Source organism: Astatotilapia calliptera, chromosome 12 (genome assembly GCF_900246225.1).
Source record: "Astatotilapia calliptera chromosome 12, fAstCal1.2, whole genome shotgun sequence".
In the NCBI taxonomy this organism is placed as follows: domain Eukaryota; kingdom Metazoa; phylum Chordata; class Actinopteri; order Cichliformes; family Cichlidae; genus Astatotilapia; species Astatotilapia calliptera.
The window spans coordinates 35476019-35496195 of record NC_039313.1 but is presented as its reverse complement, the minus strand read 5'-3'; the positions used below and the strand labels follow the sequence as shown (position 1 = coordinate 35496195).

Genomic DNA, 20177 nt, shown 5'->3' with positions numbered 1-20177 from the left:
CGCTTTAATCCTGCACAACACTTTTATCAGCTCTTTAATTCATTTAGGCAACAGGTTTACAGGCTGTTTGACAACAGGCGCCCGAGGCTGGGGTGACGTGGCAGCTCTTTGGGACGTTTAACCTCACATGAACCTGACAGCAGGTCTGCAGCAGATTCTAAACATGCATCCAGGTTTACAGTCAAAAATAATCACGGCTGACTTCGAGGTTAAGGTTTAAGACACTTCAGCTGCTACAAAAAGAAGCTGAAGTGTTTGTTTCAGTTTGATGTTGTGTGTCTTTGTGTTACAGGCTCGGGGACACAGATTCGATTCTGCAGCCGTGTTTTAGCACAACAGCAGATCAAGTGAGCTTTAAATGTCAGTCGGCTCTCTGAGCTTCAGCTGACCCCGGCTTAAAGGTCGACTCCACTGAAATAAGTATCTTTGAACTTTAGCCTCTAACTTGAAGATTTCAAGATATTATCGAGGGACACAAACTGAATAACTGTGAGATGATGACACACGTCTGAAATGATCAAACACTCACTCGTTCTTATCATTTATTGAGAGACTTCATTGTTCCAAACAGCTGTTATTTCACATAATAAAAGAATCGCGTTTGGTTGCAAAGAGGCTGTTTTTGGTCTTTTGCACATCTGGAATGTGTCTTTGATTTAAGGCACAACTGGAGGTAAACTGAGGAGCAAAGGTCTCAGACTGAAGTGCGTTTGGGCACATTTTTGGTCTTTGGTAGCTTTTGTTTAGCAGTATGTGAACTTATGAAGCACCGCTTAAAAATGGGAGCGCTAACGTGGCATGAAAACACCGTGCCTCCAAATCTCTTCACATTTTTGGTCTTTAAAACCCATTTTTACATAAAAACCATCATTACAGAGGCGGTAACGTGCATCCCAACAGGAGGACCGCTGTGTGAGTCCCGTGCGGTCTCACTTCTTGGCGTGTTTCTGACAGATGGCGATGTACTCCAGCACGTCCTCGCTGGAGCCCATAGCCACAGGAGCTCTTTGGTGGATGCTCTCAGGCTGGATGTCCAGGATGTTCTCGAAGCCCGTGGAGGCCATGCCGCCTGCCTGCTCCATGATGAAGGCCATGGGGTTGCATTCGTACAGCAGGCGCAGCTTTGAGCGAGAGGGGAGGGAAGGTGTAAGTGCTCATGAGAAAGTCTGGAAAACTCACAGGCTCGTTCAGCATTTTAGTGCTTGAAGGAAAAAAATTGAGAAGTCACAAATGAACACTGGACCAGGATTTTCTAGAAGAGATCATTCCTCCTGTTCATGTAAAGATCTTCTTTTTGTGCTTTAAATGTAATCGACAGTCTGCTACAATAGTTCATAAACAGGCCTTTTGGTGTAATTTCATATATATATCACATTTAAACTGTCAGATGTGTTTTTTGGTTTTAGGCACCGTTACAGAGGAGCTGCTGAATCCTCCTGAATGACCAAAGTTTACAAAATGGTTTTTCTCCAGTATGAGTCAAACTATCGGCCAGCTCAGGTCAGGGGGGCGTTTTCCTGCAGACCTCTGGCTGTACCGGCTTCACTTTTCAGAACCAGGAACCAGAATGTCAAAGTGAGCAAGCTGATTTCATCAGCCATAAATAATACCTGCCAGTTAGTGCAGAGTAACAGACTGAAATGCTCATTTAAACCAACGTAACCGAAGCACAAACTACTGGAAATCAATTCTATTCAGTTTTATTTATACAGCGCCAAATTCAACAGTTGCCTCAAGGTGCTTTATATTGTAAAGTCGACCCTACAATAATACATACAGAGAAAAACCCAACAATCATATGATTGTTAAGTGCTATGAACAAGCACTTAGGCGACAGTGGGAAGGAAAAACTCCCTTTTAACAGGAAGAAACCTCCAGCAGAACCAGGCTCAGGGAGGGGCGGGGCCATCTGCTGTGATTGGTTGGGGTGAGAGAAGGAAGACAGGATAAAGACATGCTGTGGAATGATCTGTAACTCACAGCAGGTCAAAGTTTCTGTCAGATAATTCAAATAGAAATGCTCCAAAAAGCACCGACAGCACCAACACTTCAAATCTGTGAAGGCGGACAGCAAACCCGTCGCTCAGCTAACTGGACTTTAAACTTTACCAGAGTGGGTGAGTTTAAAAACCTATATTCTAACTGCAGCTGAGTGACAAACTATCGAGCCCAAACCATCTATGTACCTGCACAAAAACACTGTAGACATTAGTTCTGCTTGTAATCATTTGTAATCATCTGTGGGAACTGAGCTGATTTTGATCCCAGCCTTGAGGGGCCAATCGAGGAACTCAAGTTTTGACACGTTTTCCAAGTTTTTTTTAAGGTGCTACAGCATTGATGTCACGGACGCCTACACTGCATCCATCTTTTACATACAGCTGCAGGACCTTACCTTTCCCTTGGGGCTTTTCGTATTTCCTGGGTATAAAAAGATCCCTCCATACATCAGCGTTCTGTGCACATCTGCCACCATAGAGCCAATGTAGCGGGAGCCATAGGGCTCACTGCCGTCCTACAGGGGCGTCAAAAACAACATCTGCTTAGTGACGAGGTCTACGGTAAAAATACATCAGTGTGCACTATTAGTATTTAGTGTTTATTGTATATCCAGCATGTTTGTGGATACTGCTGGAATGTATAAATTTCCCCCTGGAGACAAACATGTCTGGACACCTGCGTTACCTGAGGGAACTTCTTGTTCTGCAGGTACTCTGTGACAGCAGGGTCAAAGTACTTTGCATAACCTTCATTCAAGCTGTAAATCTTCCCTCGTTTCTTCATCTTCACATCCCGCTCGACCAGTATGAACTCCCCGATCGCCTAAAGAGCAAAAAGCAGTAACAACAAAAACATGTTTGTAGATAAAATCAGTTTGCAGCTTTTCTATGTGGAACACGCGAAACCTTCAAAAGAGCGCTAACCGGGTCGAGCATGAAGCAGTTGACTCCCTGGCCGGTGGAGAGCACTACCATGGCGGCGCTGCCGTAGAGGGCGTAGCCCGCTGCCACGAGGTTCCTGCCGGGCTGCAGAGCGTCCTTCTCACAGGGCTCATCATCTGTGGTCTGAGGGAAACGGCATCAGTCGTGTCATTATTGATTCTGTTGCCTGATTCGACATCAGTGGAGCGTTTGCATTAAAATCAGTTTAGTCCCTGCTTTAAACATCTACAAGTGATGCAGCTGTAAAATCCAATACAAACAGTTTGCCAACACTTTAAGTTTTTAAATCAAGAACAAACCAGTTTCATCATAAGCTCTTAACCCTGTGCTAGTACCTTTTTGTAAATGGCAAAGATGGTGCCAATGGAGACGAGACAGTCGATGTTGGAGGAGCCGTCCAAAGGATCAAAGCACACGATGTATTTCCCCTGAAGAAGCAGAAAAACATGCAGTGACTATGTGATGTGTTATATACAAGAGAGTTACTTCTACAAAGAGGCGTCTCAACAGCTGCCTTGAAACGCCTCCGGGCAGCGAATCTGAGGCCTTATCTAATTTCACTGATCACCTGATGATCACCGAATCTGACTGTATCTATGCAACTGTCAGATGTCATAGAAAATAGTTGGTTTCTGAGTTTGCTCCAAAGGTTTTACAAAGCAGATTTCCCCTGGACGTTACACTCGGATGATGTGGAATTCACTGTTAAAGGAACTTTTAAAAAGGTCAACTTAGAAATATCTGAATGATCCGTCTCAGTTTTCAGAAAACGTCCCACACAAATAAGATCAGGTTTTTCAGGCTCGGTGGGTTCTTAGAGGAACCTGGAGCGTTAAACCCGGTTAGGCTCAAAGTCTCAAATATCTCACCTGGTCTCACACTTACCCTCCTGTCTGGCTCCACTATGATGGCTTTGTCATTCTCTTCAGACACCAGCACGCAGGAGCTGAACGATGACTTGAGCATGTTGATGACCAGATCGTTGGACAGGATGTCCAGCTTCTTCACCTGATCGCCCGTCACATTGGTGCTGCCGGCGATGCCGTAACTGAAAAAAGCAAAAACAAGTGAGCGTGAAAAGTTCACACACACACACACACACACACACACACACACACACACACGCACACGCACGCACGCACGCACACACACACACGCACGCACACACACGCACGCACACACACGCACGCACACACACACACACACACACACCAGGTAGTAACACAGCAGTAAGCCTGCCTGAGTGAAACTGCTGGGACTACTTGCGGCTGCTCTGGATACTGAACAAAGACGTCTTTGTGTGGAATTAAATGACAGAGACTTCCTTGTTTCCATCAGACTGGATAAATAAGAGTAACAGAAGCGTGACGCTGCACTTCTGAAACACTCGTTACTCCTCTGAGACGCAGTTCTGCAGGAACAACATGCAACATGTTCTCTTACTTCACATAAACCAGCGGAGATGGAGAAATAAAGACAAATGCAGAAGTGAGCAGGAGCTGGCCCGTTCCCCGACTGGTTCGGGGTTAAAAAAAAACAAGTACCGCAGTAATAACCACCTGTGGACCGAAGCATGTCTCATAAAATGGGCGTGTCTGTTCCAGGTATGCGCTTTCTGATTGGCGCAGAGACCCTGGAGCCCTGCGTGCCGCTGAGGGCTTTACATAGCGCTGCATTCAAGTACGGAACAGTGCTGGCAGGGCCGTAACGGCTACTTCCAAACCCAACGGCGTGTGTAACGTGGCTCACTCACAGGTGGGCGATCCCAGCTTTGCGCACAGCGCTGGAGATGGCCTTCACCGCCGTGCACAGCGAGTTGAGCAGCGTGGTCAGCTCCCCCGTGCCTTTGGCCTTCCTGCCCTGCTCCATGACGAAGCGGGTCATGGTGACCACGTTGGTGTCGAAGGTGCTGCTGTCGGACATAGTGCCGGTGAGTCGCTGGAACTGCGGGTTTAAGGAAACTCTGCAGGATTTAAATGCGGCAGCAACGCGGAACTGCGCGTGGACAGCCGTGGGGGGAGTGTATGTAGCGGAGAGGTGTGGCCCCGCTGTGCACACTGAGCGCTGCAGCGATGACACGATAGTGTTACAAACACAAGGATGTGAGCAGAACAAAGAGAGCTGCACAAGCCCGAGTCCAGACTTTTGTTCCCTGAGAGCGACAGCCCGACACAGATACGAGGAGTGCGGACACGCATTGTTTCTGCGCACGATAGTCAGCGTTTACATTCCTCTTGCGCACACGAACTTTTCAGCGCGTTGCCCTGGATTTTCTCTTTGGAAAGATTAGTGGCTCCAGAGACGCTCGCATGCTCATTTCATAACTTGTGCAAATCAGCTGGAGTCATAAAACCATCAGGTCGAACAGAAGCGTGGGAGTGAGGATCTGAACTCCTAAAACTCCAGCATGCAGAAAACACCGAGTCAAATGAAAATGCTTCATGCAAACATGAAACTGTACAACATGCTGTGAGTCAGGGCGAAGAGGCTAAAACAAGCCAGTGCAGAGACAGTAGTGCTCATGTCCAGTATGTGGTACGATGAGCTTCCAGTTAGAACAGTTTTAACGTCTGCAGTGTTTTAACGCTGAGGTTGAAAGATTTTTCTAAAAGTCACTCCAATGCTGTCATGTCCTTATTGTAAGAAAGTCTCACCTTCCTCTTGAACACTTCAGTGCGATTGTGACACTTGAAGATGCTGCAATGGAGCTGAAAACCGTTTTTACCACATACCGCTGAAGACACACAAGCAAGCTGTCCATCATGTGTTTCAATAAAACCGATGAAGAAAGGCAAAATGTGACGAAGCTGCACATTCAATAAAATCCAACATGTGCGCCCGTTTGCACGCACACACGGAAACACAAGGATGTTTGTGTAGTTTAGAAGAGACCGAATCAAAACCATGGAGGAAATCTGATCTTCCACAAAACAGTTTCCCAGAGTACTAACATGTATCTGGGGTCACGCTGTCAGAAGATAAAGATATGGGAACAGCTCAAACATACCTGTATGTTGAATCGTTGCTTCACAGAGAAACACTGGTGACATTTCAGACCCATAAATCTGCTTTTCAGTTCAGTGCAGTGGAATAAACTCACCGAATCTCAACACAAATATAACTCATAATAATTGATTTTCACTCAGGGCAGACTGTGTATGCTTTACCTGACTTAAGTGTAATGAAAAGAGTCAGATGAAGCACTCTGTCTTATAACCTTTCAGCCTTTAATCTCACGTGGCTCTGTAACATACAGTAAACTTCACTGCTGACGAGCTCTGTGACCTCAAAGTACTTCAAGCAAAAATGATCTCTGTAAGCTTAAAACTGGAAACAAACACTAGGAGCTCATCACCATCTCCAGGCTTTATCTAACTGAGCTGTTTACTTGGTGATGAGACAAAACACTGACAGTTCAGGAACAGCAAACACACTTTTATAAAAATCTACTATGACTGACTGTTTAATAGTCCTTAAGCTCTCCGAGCCAGTCGGCTGTTATCAAAGATGACCGGGATTATATCTATATCCCACATATTCAATAGATTAGTGAGCATGAACTCACTTCAGAGATGTTCTCCTGCCTGCAGCTGCGTCCAGCATCCAACCGGTAGCATCAGCAGCACATTAAACCATATGTTAACTTTCTTGGGCTTCCATATGAAGGCTGTGATTGACAGATAAAGGTTTTGTAGTCGAAGAGTGAGAAAAAAAACACAACAAAACATGGCTTTACTAATAAAAAAAAAAAAAAAAAAAGGAGAGTCCCATGAAGGCCAGATGTCCCAGTTCTGCACTAGCACTTAAACGCAGCTTACATTTGTGGGTCGGGTAGCGTGAAAAGTGCCCCCCCCCACACACACGCACACACACGCACACACTTGCACATGTGACGTCATATGTGCGGTTTTTTTTTTTTTAAACAATCTGTGATAGTGTTAGACGTTTGTCCTGCAGCACAGGAAGCGTTTAAAGGTGAAAACGATCCGATTTATATACATTAAATTAACATTTGACGCGTAATTATCAGCATTTATTCAAATTTTGATACTTACCATTTGAGAAATAGTTTTAGGTGAGACCAAATTGCTCTGTGTGTAGACACACGTCCGTGTACTCACTCATTTGTAAACTGTGGTTTGTGCTATTGTAGGAACTGTTTTGTGCACAAAGATGTGCCAACAGTAGCCGTTCAAATAGTAGATCTATATCAGGTCTAATTACATTTGTTTTCTCTAATGAAAACAAAATAAAGACGTTGGCTTTAAATGTGCAATGAAGGTAAACAGTCAGCTGTCAGTGCTGCGTGTTTATTCCACAGACCACATTAGATTCAGGGAGTTTGGCTTCTCTTTGCTGTTTTGTTTTTTTTTTTTGCCTGTCCCATTTGGTTCTTTAGCCGTCAGAATTGTTGTCTGAAGACCAACAAGGATACCCAATGGATTTACTTTGCCAAATGGATCATCGTGGCATTGCCGTATTGGTCCATTTGGTCGATCTTTGTTTTTATTATTTATTATATTTTATTTTCAGATGTTACAGACGGGACAGACATGAGTGAGGGATAGGAAAGGGAGAAAGAAAGAGGAAGGAAAGGAAAAACAGAAGGGGAGAGGGACAGTGAGAAAGGGGGGGAGAAAAAAATAAAAATCTCCTGGATCACCTGTTGAGAGAAGAATAAAAACAAGCAAAAAAGACAAAACAAACAAACAAAGCAACATACTAAACACAACACCATCGCATTAATCTAGCTAAGTGTAAACAGCAGTAAATACTAAATATTCAATGTTGTTGTGCAGCACGCAGGACAGATGTGCTTCGAAGTAGCAGCCAAGAAAGGTGTAATTTGGGTCTACGAGCAGTGAACACCCGTGTGCATACCTGTGTGGATCAGCGCGCTTGTATTCCAAAGGTTTCTCCATGTAACGATCTGCTAGAGGGTGTGGGGGGGCCACAGCCCCGTCCTCCAGGGTGTGAAGCAGGTGTGGAGGAGATCAAAACTCCAGACATCCAGAGGCCCCCAGAACACAAGAAACCAAGGAAGACCAACAGAGGGGCAGCCGCGCCACTGTCCCAGTAAGAGCTGAGGAGAGTCCCAGATGAGGGTTCACCCAGCAGCCGCGGAGCAGAAGCCAGGGGGAGTTGCAGTGACGCGCCCGTGAGCTCCGCCGGCAGCCAGCTGCGCCTGAGTGACCGAGCCCCAGGCCGAGAGGCCGGGGGCACCCCACCCCCGAAGGGGCCCGAGCGAGCCCCAGGCTCCAGGCCCCGATAAGCGGCCGCCAAGGAGTGAGCCGGTGTGTACCTGGACGCCCACCCCCGGACACAAAGAACCACCAACGCACCGATGTCTGAGGGAGTCCGCCACCGGCAGGGGAAGTGGTGGTGGGTGGAGATAGGCCTCCAAACCTTGGAGGGCCTGAGGTGTCCCCAGAGAGGTGGCGCCTGACACCCAACCTGACATATAGACACAGACATACAGGCACACACAGATACAAACATCCATTCCCACCCTCATGCTCTCATATGCACTCACTCCACACTCAACCAACGTGGAGACATACATAAAGAGACGTTGTACACACGATCACACTCCCCAAGCGTACTCTACAAACCGGGTCTAGGTACCCTTGCCCCTGGAGGGGGGGACTGCACCCAGACCCAGGTGGTGTTACCCTTTTCCCTGCGGTGGGGGGAGGCAGACTCCGCAGCAGCAGGGAGGCCCCACACTCCAGACCGCAGTCGGACGGCCAACTCCTCCTAGCCCCCCCTGCTCCAGCAGGCCGCAGAGAATGGGGGTGAGAGAAGACTCCAAACCTCCCTCCACCCGCTCATTGTAATGTTGATGCATGTGTGTTCTAAGGTGCAATTAAAACCCAGGAGGGCATGGAGCTACCTGCCAGAGAGCAGCAGGTAAGCGCATGGTCCCTCCTGCTAGCCCTCAATGTCTACGTGTATTTAAAATTGAGAGGTGGGCAACGATGCCAGGGGTGGGGTGTACACCCTGATGGTAATTTGGACTCCGTGATTGTGCCCACCCCCAAGATCCTATATGTATGTGTAATGAGAGTGTGAGTAATGTGAATGTCTAAGTTGTGGGATAAAATTGAGGCAGAGGCAGCCAGAAGGGGACAGAGGGGGGGGGGGGGGGGGGGTAGCCTCCTCTGCACCCTGGTGACATACCCCTACTCCAAGGTCCTGCATGTGTGGGTGGTTGTGGTGGAGCGGGAAGAGGGAGGCAGCTGGAGATCTCTTTGCTGTTAACGCCACTGGTCACCAGATGGCGCTGTCGGGCAAACGCAGCCTCCGGCGGGACGCTGACTCTGTCCAAAGCAGTGAGGATGCGTTTCTGAAACTTGTTGTCATCATGTATCTTTGAAATAATGATCATTTTTATGTACATGTAGGTATTCGTGTGTCTGCGTTAAATATTTAGGTTCATTTAAAAGTGTAAGTATTTTAAAGACCGTAAAAAATGAGCCCCGATAAGATTATCTGACACAGAACAATTAAGAACACTTGATATTAATGCGCCAACTGAAACCGCTTCCATCTATCGTCCCGAGCTCTATATTGTATCGCGGAAGAGAAACATCTTCGTTAGTTATAGTAAGTTAAAACTACAAAACTTTAACTTTGTAACGTACATGTCTTTTTCTCCCCGGTGTGGTCACAGTTTTACGACACAACGTGTAGACACTGGTTAGCAAACGACGTGCTAACTGCATTAACCTACACGTTTACCTGAGTTTTAAGGTGAGTCCGGAGCGCGCTGTTTGCTCTTCGTGACTCAGCTAGTGTAAGTAGGCCGAGCCCTGTGCGCAGGTAAAGCAACACCTGTGCCTCTAACTGACCTTCACATCAGCTCAGACTGGGCTCCTGGGAGGGCACCGACTGCGCATGACCGCGGGTTAACTTGGAGCCCAGGCACGAGCGGACAAGTACAAAGAGGCTGCTGCTGCTGGCGCAGAGGGGATGTACCGTGTGCGGCGGGCACAGACTGGAGCTTTGCACACTTTTGCGCAAAGTTAACGCATTACCCAGCTTTTACCCTCCGAGACTCCGACCCCGAGCACAGAAAGGAGTCCGAGGAAAGGAGCTGCACCTCCAAAGGAGCCCGGGAAGCGTTAGCGTGGGGTAAGTTAAGGTCGCTTTTGCTAAGACAAAGTGTGTTTTAAAGTGCTTCAGTTGTCCCAGGTGTCTCTGTGGGCGCGTGTAAGCGTGCACGAGCCCTCTGCTTAATTAATTACGTAAGTTGAGCGTGTCTTCAGTGCGTGTTGTCGGCCAGGTGGTCCTGCAGCGAGCAGACGAGACAATCCCATGAAGCGCTGCTGGTTAAGCTGGATTATATTTAAAGTCAGCTGGTGTTTGGGAGTCCTTCAGGTAATCTGGCGCTGTTTTTTTCCACTTCCGTCTGCGCTGCGCAGGTGTTATGAGGCTGAACTTTGAGCTCCAAGAGCGGGGAACCGGAGGCGAGGGACGGCGGAGGTTTTCAGGGGGATTCGCCCCTCGAGACCAGTTTCATTAAACTCGCGATTAAATCCACAGTGAGCCGCCTTCGCTCGGATTCAGAGTAAGTCAGGTGTCACCACAGGCTCGCGGACACCTTTAGCTCAAGCGCGAGAACGCAGAAATGTCTTTCGTGGCACTGTTTCCACAGCCGCGTCCTCGTAGCGCAGTGCGTGATGAGCTCTTAACAAAAGAGTCTCCGTGGAGCTCTAAAGGTCACTCAGCAACCCCGAAATGCTGCCAAATGAAACTAGTGTTGGACACGTTTCCTTCTTTGCTACCTGTTTTCATGCGGGGGGGCTCAGACCTGGATGGTAGTCCCCATTGTGCTGGTGAAGAGCTGGGGTCAAACTCACAGGCCTTTCCACTCTTCAGTACAGATGAAGCACTGGGGAATTGATATGTGAAGAGGAAGACTAATGGCCTTGTGAAGCTTCCACTGTGGGGTTGTTGCATATCTTAAGATCCACTTGTCTACACTTGGATAATAAGTGCAGATTTCATCCAGGAGGCCACACAAAGCATTCCTTCAGGGCCCGAATGCCTCGCATTTTGTGGCTTTGCAGAAAGCATCGCACTTTCTGCAAAGTCGCTTCTCAAAGCTGCTGCTTTGCTGTTTGTAGCACTGATTAACAGCTTTAATGGGGTTTGAGGGTTAGCGAGTCATTCACTAACCTTAAGGTGGTTAAAGGGTCATCTCGGTGTCTCTAACAGCTCAGGCGTTCTTTACTTCACTGCAGGGAGCTTGTTTCATATTTTCATAAGAATAAACTGAAGATGAGAGAAAAATGATATTTCTGGAAGCTTATTGATTTCTAATGCTCTCCTCCTCGGTATCGTGGACATACGGTGGAGGTCTGTGAAATGACGCCTGACTGAGACGACCCTCACATCCGCAGGATCAAAGCCGGGTCTCATCTGCTCAGACGTGTGGCCTCCCCCGCCTCCCCCGCCTGTGATTACGACTCCCACCCCTCCTGTTTGTTTAGAGGAAATGACTTCCACTCCACAGCTCTGTGCGAGCAGCTTGCACGTCACGACTGGCCTCGCTTCTCTTGTGGGTGTTCAGTTTTTTTGTGGAGTCCTTGCCGTGGTGTTTTCTCTGTAATTTTATCTCGAGGGGGTTGCTGAGTTATAATTTTAGTTTTGGTTGAACATCTGTGCATACTTGTCTTGTTTGTGCTTCTCTTGCATGTTTTTGGTTCTAAAAATAAAGCTGCTCTGCCTGGGTTCACTTGAAAATGTTAGTTTTTGCGTGCGTGCACGTGAAGCTTCACTGCTGGGTAACCCCGAAGAAACCACTCTTACTGGCTGGACTGGAGGTGAAGGGAGTCGTCACAGCTGCTCGGCTTTAACGTGTGGGATGAGGACCTACATGAGCCTCGGGGTCTGCCCTGTTATTACAAGATCAAATGTACTTTAGTTTGAGTGGAAGATCCACTTAAACTAAAACCATAAGAGCCCCCTCCTGCAAAAACAAGAACAGCCCAAGATGCATTTGAGAGGATATAAATGTGTTCATGGAGATCTTCGATAAGACGTTTCACAAAGGACACAACGACCACAACTGTCTGAGTCGGGGCTCAAACCGGCAACCTTCCCATTACAAGACGAGCCGCCAACTCTTGAGCCACGATCGCCCCCATTTCACACACAAGTAGCACTTATGTGTTGGCAGTTTGTGGCAACAGTTGGTAGTGCTTCTTGTAACTGGAAGGTTGCCGGTTCAAGCCCAGGCTCCGACGGTCTCATTCGTTGTGTTCTTGGGCAAGACACTTCACCCGTTGCCTACTGGTGGTGGTCAGAGGGCCCGGTGGCGCCAGTGTCCGGCAGCCTCGCCTCTGTCAGTGCGCCCCAGGGTGGCTGTGGCTACAATGTAGCTGCCATCACCAGTGTGTGAATGTGTGTGTGACTGGGTGGATGACTGGTTGTGTAAAGTGCTGTACAAATACAGGCACCATGAAGCCTCTATAATGACTCACAGCTTTATTTAAGGACATGATGAAGGTGACACTGCTTACTCTGTAAATGAGCTTCTCTGAATCTCAACCATTCTGCAGTGAGCTATTTGTGATCTTGGCTTTTTCATTTCTAAACAGTGAAACTGTCTGGTTTCTAACTACCTTTACCAATAAACTGGGATCATTACTGGCTCAAAATTGAGTTTCTGGTTGGTGACTGACGCTGAAGAGCAGCTGGTCTGCATAGTGTTAAGGCAAAGAGTTATTATTGCTTTTAGTAAGAATAAGTCAGAGTCGGGGAGCACTGGAGATGAGAAAAAGAGCTTCAGGTTGCTGTGAAGCTGCCATCCTGCTGTTCTCTGGGCAGTTGTTGCAGTTATTCTGAAGCATCAGCTGGTATGAAACTGGTGCTGCACCTCCACTCACAGTGCATGAGTTTTGGATGTAAATAAAACCTTTTAAAAACACCAGTGGACCGGCTGAAATGAAAAGGCTTGCATAGCTGATTCTAAGTAAAGGCGATCTTCAGGGAGTCCTAACAGATTTCCAGCAGCTCGGAGCAGCTGCCAAGTCGGCACCACGCTGTTTGCAAATTTGCAAGGAAGTTATTACCGCGGTGATCAAAGCTCTGGCAGGACTGCACGAAATTCTTTTCAAATCAGTTCTTGTGGATTTAGCAGCTTAATGGAGTCAGAGTGGCCTGAGATGGATTGGGAGACATTTGTGTGTGTTGGCACAGATTGTAGAGGAGGCTGTGAGGTGTGTTGGACTGATACTTAAAGCAGAGGTGAGATTATTTAGTTTCTTTTACAGATGTTTGGTGTCTGGGGTATCTAGTTTTGCATGGATGACTTGCAGCTGGAGTTATTCTGCACAGCCAACATTTTGGGTTATTCAGCAGCCCGACGAGGCCGACGGTAAACATGATCCCGGTCGCTTCTACCTGCAGAGATTATGAAACAAACCAGGTGAAGTTGTTGTGACTTTGAATTTCACTGACAACTTACATAAGAACAAGCGGACACATGAGCTATCACGATGAATGTCAGCGGCCCGCCAAAGAGCCCCGGATAGTGTTTTATGTTGTTCCGCCTGCTGATGATTCATTTCTGCATGCTTCAACTTGCGAGATTCTCGTTGGGTAGAAGATTGCTGCGGCGAACATGAAGGAGTGAAGCTTTTTGCTCTCTGTGGCTGGGATTAACCCTGCCTAAACCTCGGAGTGCGTTTCACAAAGATGTTTTGTTTCCTGGTATGTTAATCCCGTTCTTTCTTTCATGCTCCCTCACAGTCGTCACATGCTCGTCGTATCACAGACGATCAATAAGGGATCATTGACCTCTGACATTATGAAATTAAGAGTTTAAATGAGACGTTTTTGTTTCTCAGCTTCGGCTCCTCACAGACTTCGTTTCTTTAAACCACCCGAGCTGTTGGGACAGCAGCAGATTTGTGACGGGGTCTTCTACGTAAATATTTGTGTTGGTGTCGGCCTCGCTCGTGTCGGCTGTGGAAAACTCGATCTTTGCAGTGCTGATGGGACCTTTTGAATCAATGTGCCGGGACGACGCCCTCGTGGAAACGCGCTCTGCCTGACAAGACTTGCAATAAATGATTGTTTTTAATTTTCACTTTGATGGGAGGAGTGATGGTGCGTGGAACTTGAGGCTAAAGCGGGAACACCGTTGCACACCAACCCTTACAGGGGAAGGAAGTTATTCTTCCAGTGTAGAGCTGACGCCTCACACACTCATCCAGTGTGGCATTCTGGGAAATCAGTTTTCAGCTTGCTCGTTTTTAGTAAACAAGTTTTTGTTCTCGAGTCACACAACAAATATTTCAGGGCATGTATAAATGTTTATTACTCCAGGCACCTGTTTGTGGAGGTTTCAGATCAGTGCTCGTGTCGTGTAAGAATCTGTTAACCTTTTAGGATAGAAATAAATGTGACTTTGATTTCATTTGGACCTGTTGGTATTAAAACATTTGAATAAATGTATAAGGAAATCTTTGGATTATAAAATAACTGGAGGGTTTTTTGTGTGTTTTAAGAAAAATGACTAAAAACCTTTATTTTATATTAAAATAAGTATAAATAATTGGGTGGCATTTATTAATTTGTGCAGTTTTTCTCTTATCAAGGTGAAAATTTGAATATTATTGATATGATTTATATTTATTGGAGCAGAACAAATACTTGCAAATAAAAATCTCGGTAAATGGTCATAAAATCAAAATCTGAACGATGAAACCAACAGAATCATTAACATCACTAAGACTTTCATATAGAGTTGTTCACATGGTGACCATCATCTGTCCATGAAGCCATGCCGTCAGTTTTCCGAGCAGATAATTCCCAGAAAAGCTCTGAAAGTTCAGCTGTTCCTAACCTCAGCAAACTGCTCGCTGACCTGCACCGTCGTGGCTTACAGGTGTAGCACCAGCACCTGCAGCAGGTGTAGCACTGGTTCATGTGCTGGTGAAGGACTAGGGATGGGTACCGGTGTCCGGTGCCATAAACGGTAGTAACCAGACCGAAAAGCAGCGCACATTTCGGTGCTTTTTTTTCCTGACCTGTGATACACTTTAGATTCTAGCCAATCATTTTACGTTTCCGAGGATAGTAGGCGGGGCCAGGTACGTACGTTCTGTTAGAGCAGAGCTACAGATTAAAAATGTCCAAGGCGAAGCGGTCAAAAGTCTGGCTGTACTTCACAGCAGAAGATGCAAACTCAGCAGCAACAAGTGCTTTAAGCTGATACTGTGATACTGTCAAAGGAGGTAACACCAAGAATCCGATGAAACACCTGGCGACGCATAGCGGTTTTTTTTTAAAAGCCCAGAAATGCGCCGTATTTGATAGCTTGCTGCGAGACCTCACACCGAGCACATCTACTGCGGGTGTGGTGCCTGTTATTGGACCCAGAGTTAGCAACATCCCCCAAAAACACGAAGAGGAGAGTCCTGGCCCCTAGCCCTGCCAGTGTAGCAGAAATGATGATGAGGATGATGGTGGCAGCAGCCGTTCTTCTCTGCGTGAGTAGCTAATTTACGTTGAGTAGGCCAACCACGTTATTACATTAATGCATGTAAGGTGAACTAGCAAACATCATCATAGCTACATGCGGCTGTCTTCTTGTTTGATGGCAGATACTCCCTTCACCCTGGCCAAAAAGGCTAAAATGACCAAAGAAAAAGTGGGAAACAGTTAAACATGAGAGGTTTTTGGACAAAGTTTGTGTTTTTTCCATTGATTATGCACTGCTTCCAGCCAAGAGTGATACCATATATGCCCCATAGCTGCAGAAAAGGCTAACATTGTTATCTTTTTACAAAAAAAACAGCTGAACATGAGAGGTTTTTGGACAAAGTTTGTGTTCTCCATTCTTTAAGCACCGTTTGAGCACCGGCACCGTTTCAAAAGTACCGATTTGGCACCAGTATCGGATAAAACCTAAACGATACCCATCCCTATGAAGGACTGTTGCTAACTTCTCTCCTCGTATTCACAGAAGCCGTTTTCTACAGCATATTTCATAATTCTTTGAGAAAACTTAATTAAAACTGAAAGTAAGAACTATTGTATGGTGCATCAGGCGCTGGCAGCTGACTCCCTTTTGTGGTGCATGTAGATCAGAAACGAAGGCGTCCAACACACGAGACGAGCTATTAGCCCGTCTTCTTGTTCCAACCACAAAACTCTGGAGCTGCAGGCGGGGAGCAGCGGCACATTCGACTCCTCTGAACCAAACATCCTTTGCTCTGCACGTCAGGGGGAAGTGTCGCTTCTTAAAAACGTCTCACCCGTAGCCTGTCATTATCCTTTCAGAGCTGCTGATGAATGAAAGGTGAGCAGTCTCAGAGAGGAGGGAGCGAGAAATCCCACACGTTTCTTGTGCATTAAGCAGGACAAGGCAGGTGCAAAGGGGATTCAGGGCTCAGTTGATACTGTGATAATCCCTCAGCTATGCAGGCATGCACAGACTCTGCTTGTCAAGTCGAAGCATTCCACAGTCCGGGGGTCTGACGGGGCTTCACGTTAGCCAGAACCTGACCTGCTGATTAGAGATGCAGCCAGCTGTGCGCGGGACACATTCAAGCCTAGTTTACATACAAACCTTAGCATGAATTTAATACAAATGTCTTCATTCTTGGTTCATTGTTTGTTTTTTGAGGGAAATGGATGATGCCCATTTTTGTGAGCAGAGTATATACAGTAAAGCACTTTAAAAATACACCTTAGCGCTCATTATTTGAGAGTTTTTCCTTGTGCAGCTTTTTTTGCTGGCAGCTCTCGGTCTGAATCTCCCATCATCCTCTGCAGCTCAGAAAGGGCTGTTGAGTTTGTTCCCTGTCAGGGATGCCGCTGTTTACGGCCGAGAGCCTCGGCCCAGTGGTCACCGTGCTGCTCATATTACAGCCTCCCTCACTGGCTGCTATTGTCAGGTTACTCTGTGTGTGTGTTCAGCGTTTGCGTGGCCGGGCTGCGATTGGCTGTGCCGTGTGAGACGGCGCCGGGTGACGTCTCTGCTGTAATCCCTCATTTCTCTCTGGTAGCGCTGGCTGCTCTGTGCCAGCTGCAGCTCTGTGAAATGCTTTTACAGGTTTCTAACTGAGGAAGGTGAGTAAAAGGTGCAGCAGTTACCAATACAGCTGTTGTAGTATTATTGTTTTGGTTTTTTAAGTTGTGTTTAGTTTCTAAAACTTGCTGGTGCAGGTTTTAACGTTTGCATGGTGGGACCAGTGAATGTTATCAGAAGGAGATGTGGGGAACAGGAAGCTTGAGTCATGGTCGTAGTCACAGTTCGGGTGTTGGGTGTGTTGTTCATGTAAGCATCTGATCCCTGGTTTGGAAAGCCAGCTGAGCTTGTAACCTGGGTTTGAGTTCAGATTTACACTCGGATGTTGGTGCACATAAACTGCTCAGATGAACCTGGATCGTGCTCTTACACATTTCTCATGTCACATGCCATTACCATTATCTGACCAGAACGTGGATGCTGATGTGCGTGTGAACAAATTATCCAGGAGGAACGCAGTGAAGTCTGCGTGTGGAGATGCCGCCGCTGTGTGACGGTGTTACTGCAGCTGCTCGGGAGATAAACCTGCGTGAAACGCTGCTGTCGTTGCTCTGACTGCAGAGAGCACGCAATGTTAAATGCTGCTAGTACAAGTCATTCACTTTATCTGCTTGTTAGTGTGAACCGGTTCAAGGGTACAGCCGGGGTTTGCTGGGCGAGGGGGGCGGTGGTTGGTTGTGTCTACAGCTGCCACTCTGCACATTCCGACTCTCGGGGCTCTGCAGCTGTCTGAAAAGTTTTGGCATCTTTAATGAGACGCAGGCTGATGTGACTTGTTTTTCTTGGGTGCTTTCAAAACCAACCTCCTGATCGCTTGCAGAGTGATGCTGTGTTCAGTCATGTGACCTTGTGGTTTTTAGCATGTTTTTGAACTGAGAGATGCACTACACAGTTGCATTGTGGCCTCACCACAAGAAGTGGTTGTAGACGAGAGATGAGATGAATGGATGAAGGCGGTTAAAGAAGAGCCACGAGGACTTTATTTCCTACCGCGTGTTGATTCAGGAGGACCAGAGTCACTGAAATTGTGTGATACGAGTTACAGCTGAGTCCACATTAAAGCCTGAACAGTGCTCGAGTTGTTTTTAGGGTCAATACAGAAGTAATAAATCTGATTACATCAGTAAATGAAGGGTAATCGACTTCACACATGCTTACCTGAAGGCACTGCTCAGCTGTGAGGTGTAGTCAGCTACATGTGCTGCACACTGGGCTGTATGGCTGTAGCATGCAGTGGCAAGGTTTCCCTACTACCCCATTATGTTTAGTTTAATAATTAAAAACGGCTGTACACCAGCACTGAGCTGATGGTGATTAACCAGTGCATCTGTTTATCTGTGGGCCAAAATCCTCAACGTTTAATCCTCCTGGTTTCTCTGGAAAAATCCTTCATGAGGAGAGAGCTGGTTGCCTCTCTGCCACGTCTCCGTCTTGCCTAAACTTGGCAACCTGAGGACCAAATGCAGAAAAGCATTAAAAGGGGTTCAGGTGAGAAAGTGAAAGACGCAGCCTGTACCTGCTGCAACTGTGTATGGAGGGAAACTGTAGCATTCATTTGTCTCATTTAAATGTGATGTGTAGAGCACGGCCGACAGTCTGTGGAGCTTCATGCAGTATAAGAGCAGGCAAAGATGTGGGTTACGATCCCCCACACAGACCCTGCACAGCAGCTGTCCTCTTGGCCTGTATCAGGTCACTTTATCAGATCTACTGTAATTGCAAGCTGCAGGAAAGGCAGGAAACTCTTTGTATGCTTTGCATCCTTGTGGAAGTAATCAGCCGGACATTTGGGATTTTTTTTTTTTTTTTTTTTTTTTTGCAGCGTCACAAATTGTGGCAGTTTGTAACACAGATGGCAGCCATTTGTGCAAACCTGCAAATCGACAGCGAAGCGCGTAAGTGCGAGGAGCACGTCCGGTACAGTGAAGTCTTTCAAGCTGTGGTAACAAATTGTCGTAGAGGTCGTTGCATCAGTTTCAGGAACTTTCCACAGGCAGGTGACGAAGCTCCGTTAATATAGAAACACCTCTCCAGCCAGACGGCTTTCATGAAAGCCGTCTGTGGTTACATGCCTCTGATTTGGTGTATAAACACCGTCCTGAAGGAGGTCGGGCGTTTCACTGTTAAACTTCAGCAGTAAACCATTTCCTGTTACGGTCAGCTGGGCTTACAGTGGAGATGGACTCCCTGCTGGCACCGTTGATCTTATCTGGGCTGGTTAATGTTCCTGTCAGCACACATGGGCACGTTTTCATACGAGGCTGCGCTTCCACACCTAAACTTTCAAGTGGGGACGAGTATCGATGATAAATTTGATAGTGATGAACTTTGAAATGGTGTTACTATAGCGACCGGTTTACAGCGTTTGGCTGTGTGTGTCCTCATCGCGGTGGTGCGGTGACGTAGGCTTGCTAATGGCCTGGCGTCCTCTCAGGTTTCAGCCTCCACAAAGTGACGGGCACATCACCATGGCGATACCAGTCCTCGTTCCCCTGTAGTGGAGAGCATTAAAGGTCCCGCATACTTCAAATCCACACTGCAACAGCTGAGAAGGATGTATGACGTGTGAAGATGGGAGTGGATGCAGGTCCATCAGAAACCTCCTACGTGATCATCTCAGATTCAGTTCTTATTAGGAATGATGTAAAATTTCAGCTCCTTTTAATTCTTTGGTTTTATAAACCATTTAGAGAAAATTAATCGTCTGTTAGGCAGGAACAGACATGCACAAGCTTTACTCATCAATCTACAGACTGCTGCACACCTGCATCCTCAGGCTCGTGTGTGTGTGTGGCGCCACAGATTGTTTAGATGGAACAAACTCACAGATGTGAATGTTCTTCATTAAGGACATGTTTGAAATCCATTGATGGGCTTGTTGTCTGAGTAAACAGAAGTAATTCTCGCTGACGTTGGATGCTGCGCGTTGTGTAATTAGTTTTATTTGTTCTAATCACACGGCTCAGACGGTAACGCTGTGGGAAAGGAAAATTACCCATCAGGACGCGGCTTTGTTGGTTTAAGGCTTTAGCAAAGCAGTAATTGGGTTATGTTGTGCATAAATCTCTGATCTTGTCGTTGTTGAAAATGGTCTCGCTCGATTAACATCGTCTTTGTTGGGAGAAGCAACCGTAAGCTCGTATTCAAAAGCTGCAGTCGTGAACATCTGTCTTATCGTACTGTAAATA

The 20177-nt window shown here is 46.8% G+C and overlaps 2 protein-coding genes across 5 annotated transcripts in view; one reads left to right on the top strand and one right to left on the bottom strand.

Annotated features, from left to right (window-relative positions):
* Positions 1-529: 529 nt before the first annotated feature.
* fbp1a (fructose-1,6-bisphosphatase 1a) lies at positions 530-9812 on the bottom strand. Of its 2 annotated transcripts, XM_026186121.1 has the most exons (8): positions 9684-9812; positions 6508-6609; positions 3828-3990; positions 3278-3370; positions 2925-3065; positions 2686-2823; positions 2396-2515; positions 530-1121 (listed from the first exon to the last, which is right to left on the bottom strand). In XM_026186121.1, exons 2-8 carry the CDS (start codon positions 6543-6545, stop codon positions 930-932), a joined length of 885 nt encoding a protein of 294 aa, XP_026041906.1. In that variant the 5' UTR covers positions 6546-6609; positions 9684-9812; the 3' UTR covers positions 530-929. The 2 variants fall into 2 exon arrangements, with proteins under 2 accessions (XP_026041906.1, XP_026041905.1); XM_026186120.1 differs by lacking the exons at positions 6508-6609; positions 9684-9812 and adding an exon at positions 4696-6066.
* Positions 9760-20177, top strand: part of kank1a (KN motif and ankyrin repeat domains 1a) — a 49382-nt gene continuing 38964 nt past the window's right edge. For 2 of the 3 annotated variants that reach the window (XM_026186114.1, XM_026186113.1), the window contains exon 1: positions 10018-10076. The gene's annotated coding sequence lies outside the window, so the exon portion shown is untranslated. Of the gene's footprint in view, positions 10077-20177 lie in introns of all 3 variants that reach the window. The other variant, XM_026186116.1, reaches the window with a different exon arrangement.

Bases quoted from the DNA above. Each gene is read 5' to 3' on its own strand.
- fbp1a (XM_026186120.1), bottom strand. From the start codon at position 4,865: ATGTCCGACAGCAGCACCTTCGACACCAACGTGGTCACCATGACCCGC. The intron at 3,371-3,827 runs GTAAGTGTGAGA...CTGCTTCTTCAG, and splicing joins TAGTGGAGCCAGACAGGAGG to GGGAAATACATCGTGTGCTT. The intron at 2,516-2,685 runs GTAACGCAGGTG...ACGCCCCTGTAG, and splicing joins AGAACAAGAAGTTCCCTCAG to GACGGCAGTGAGCCCTATGG.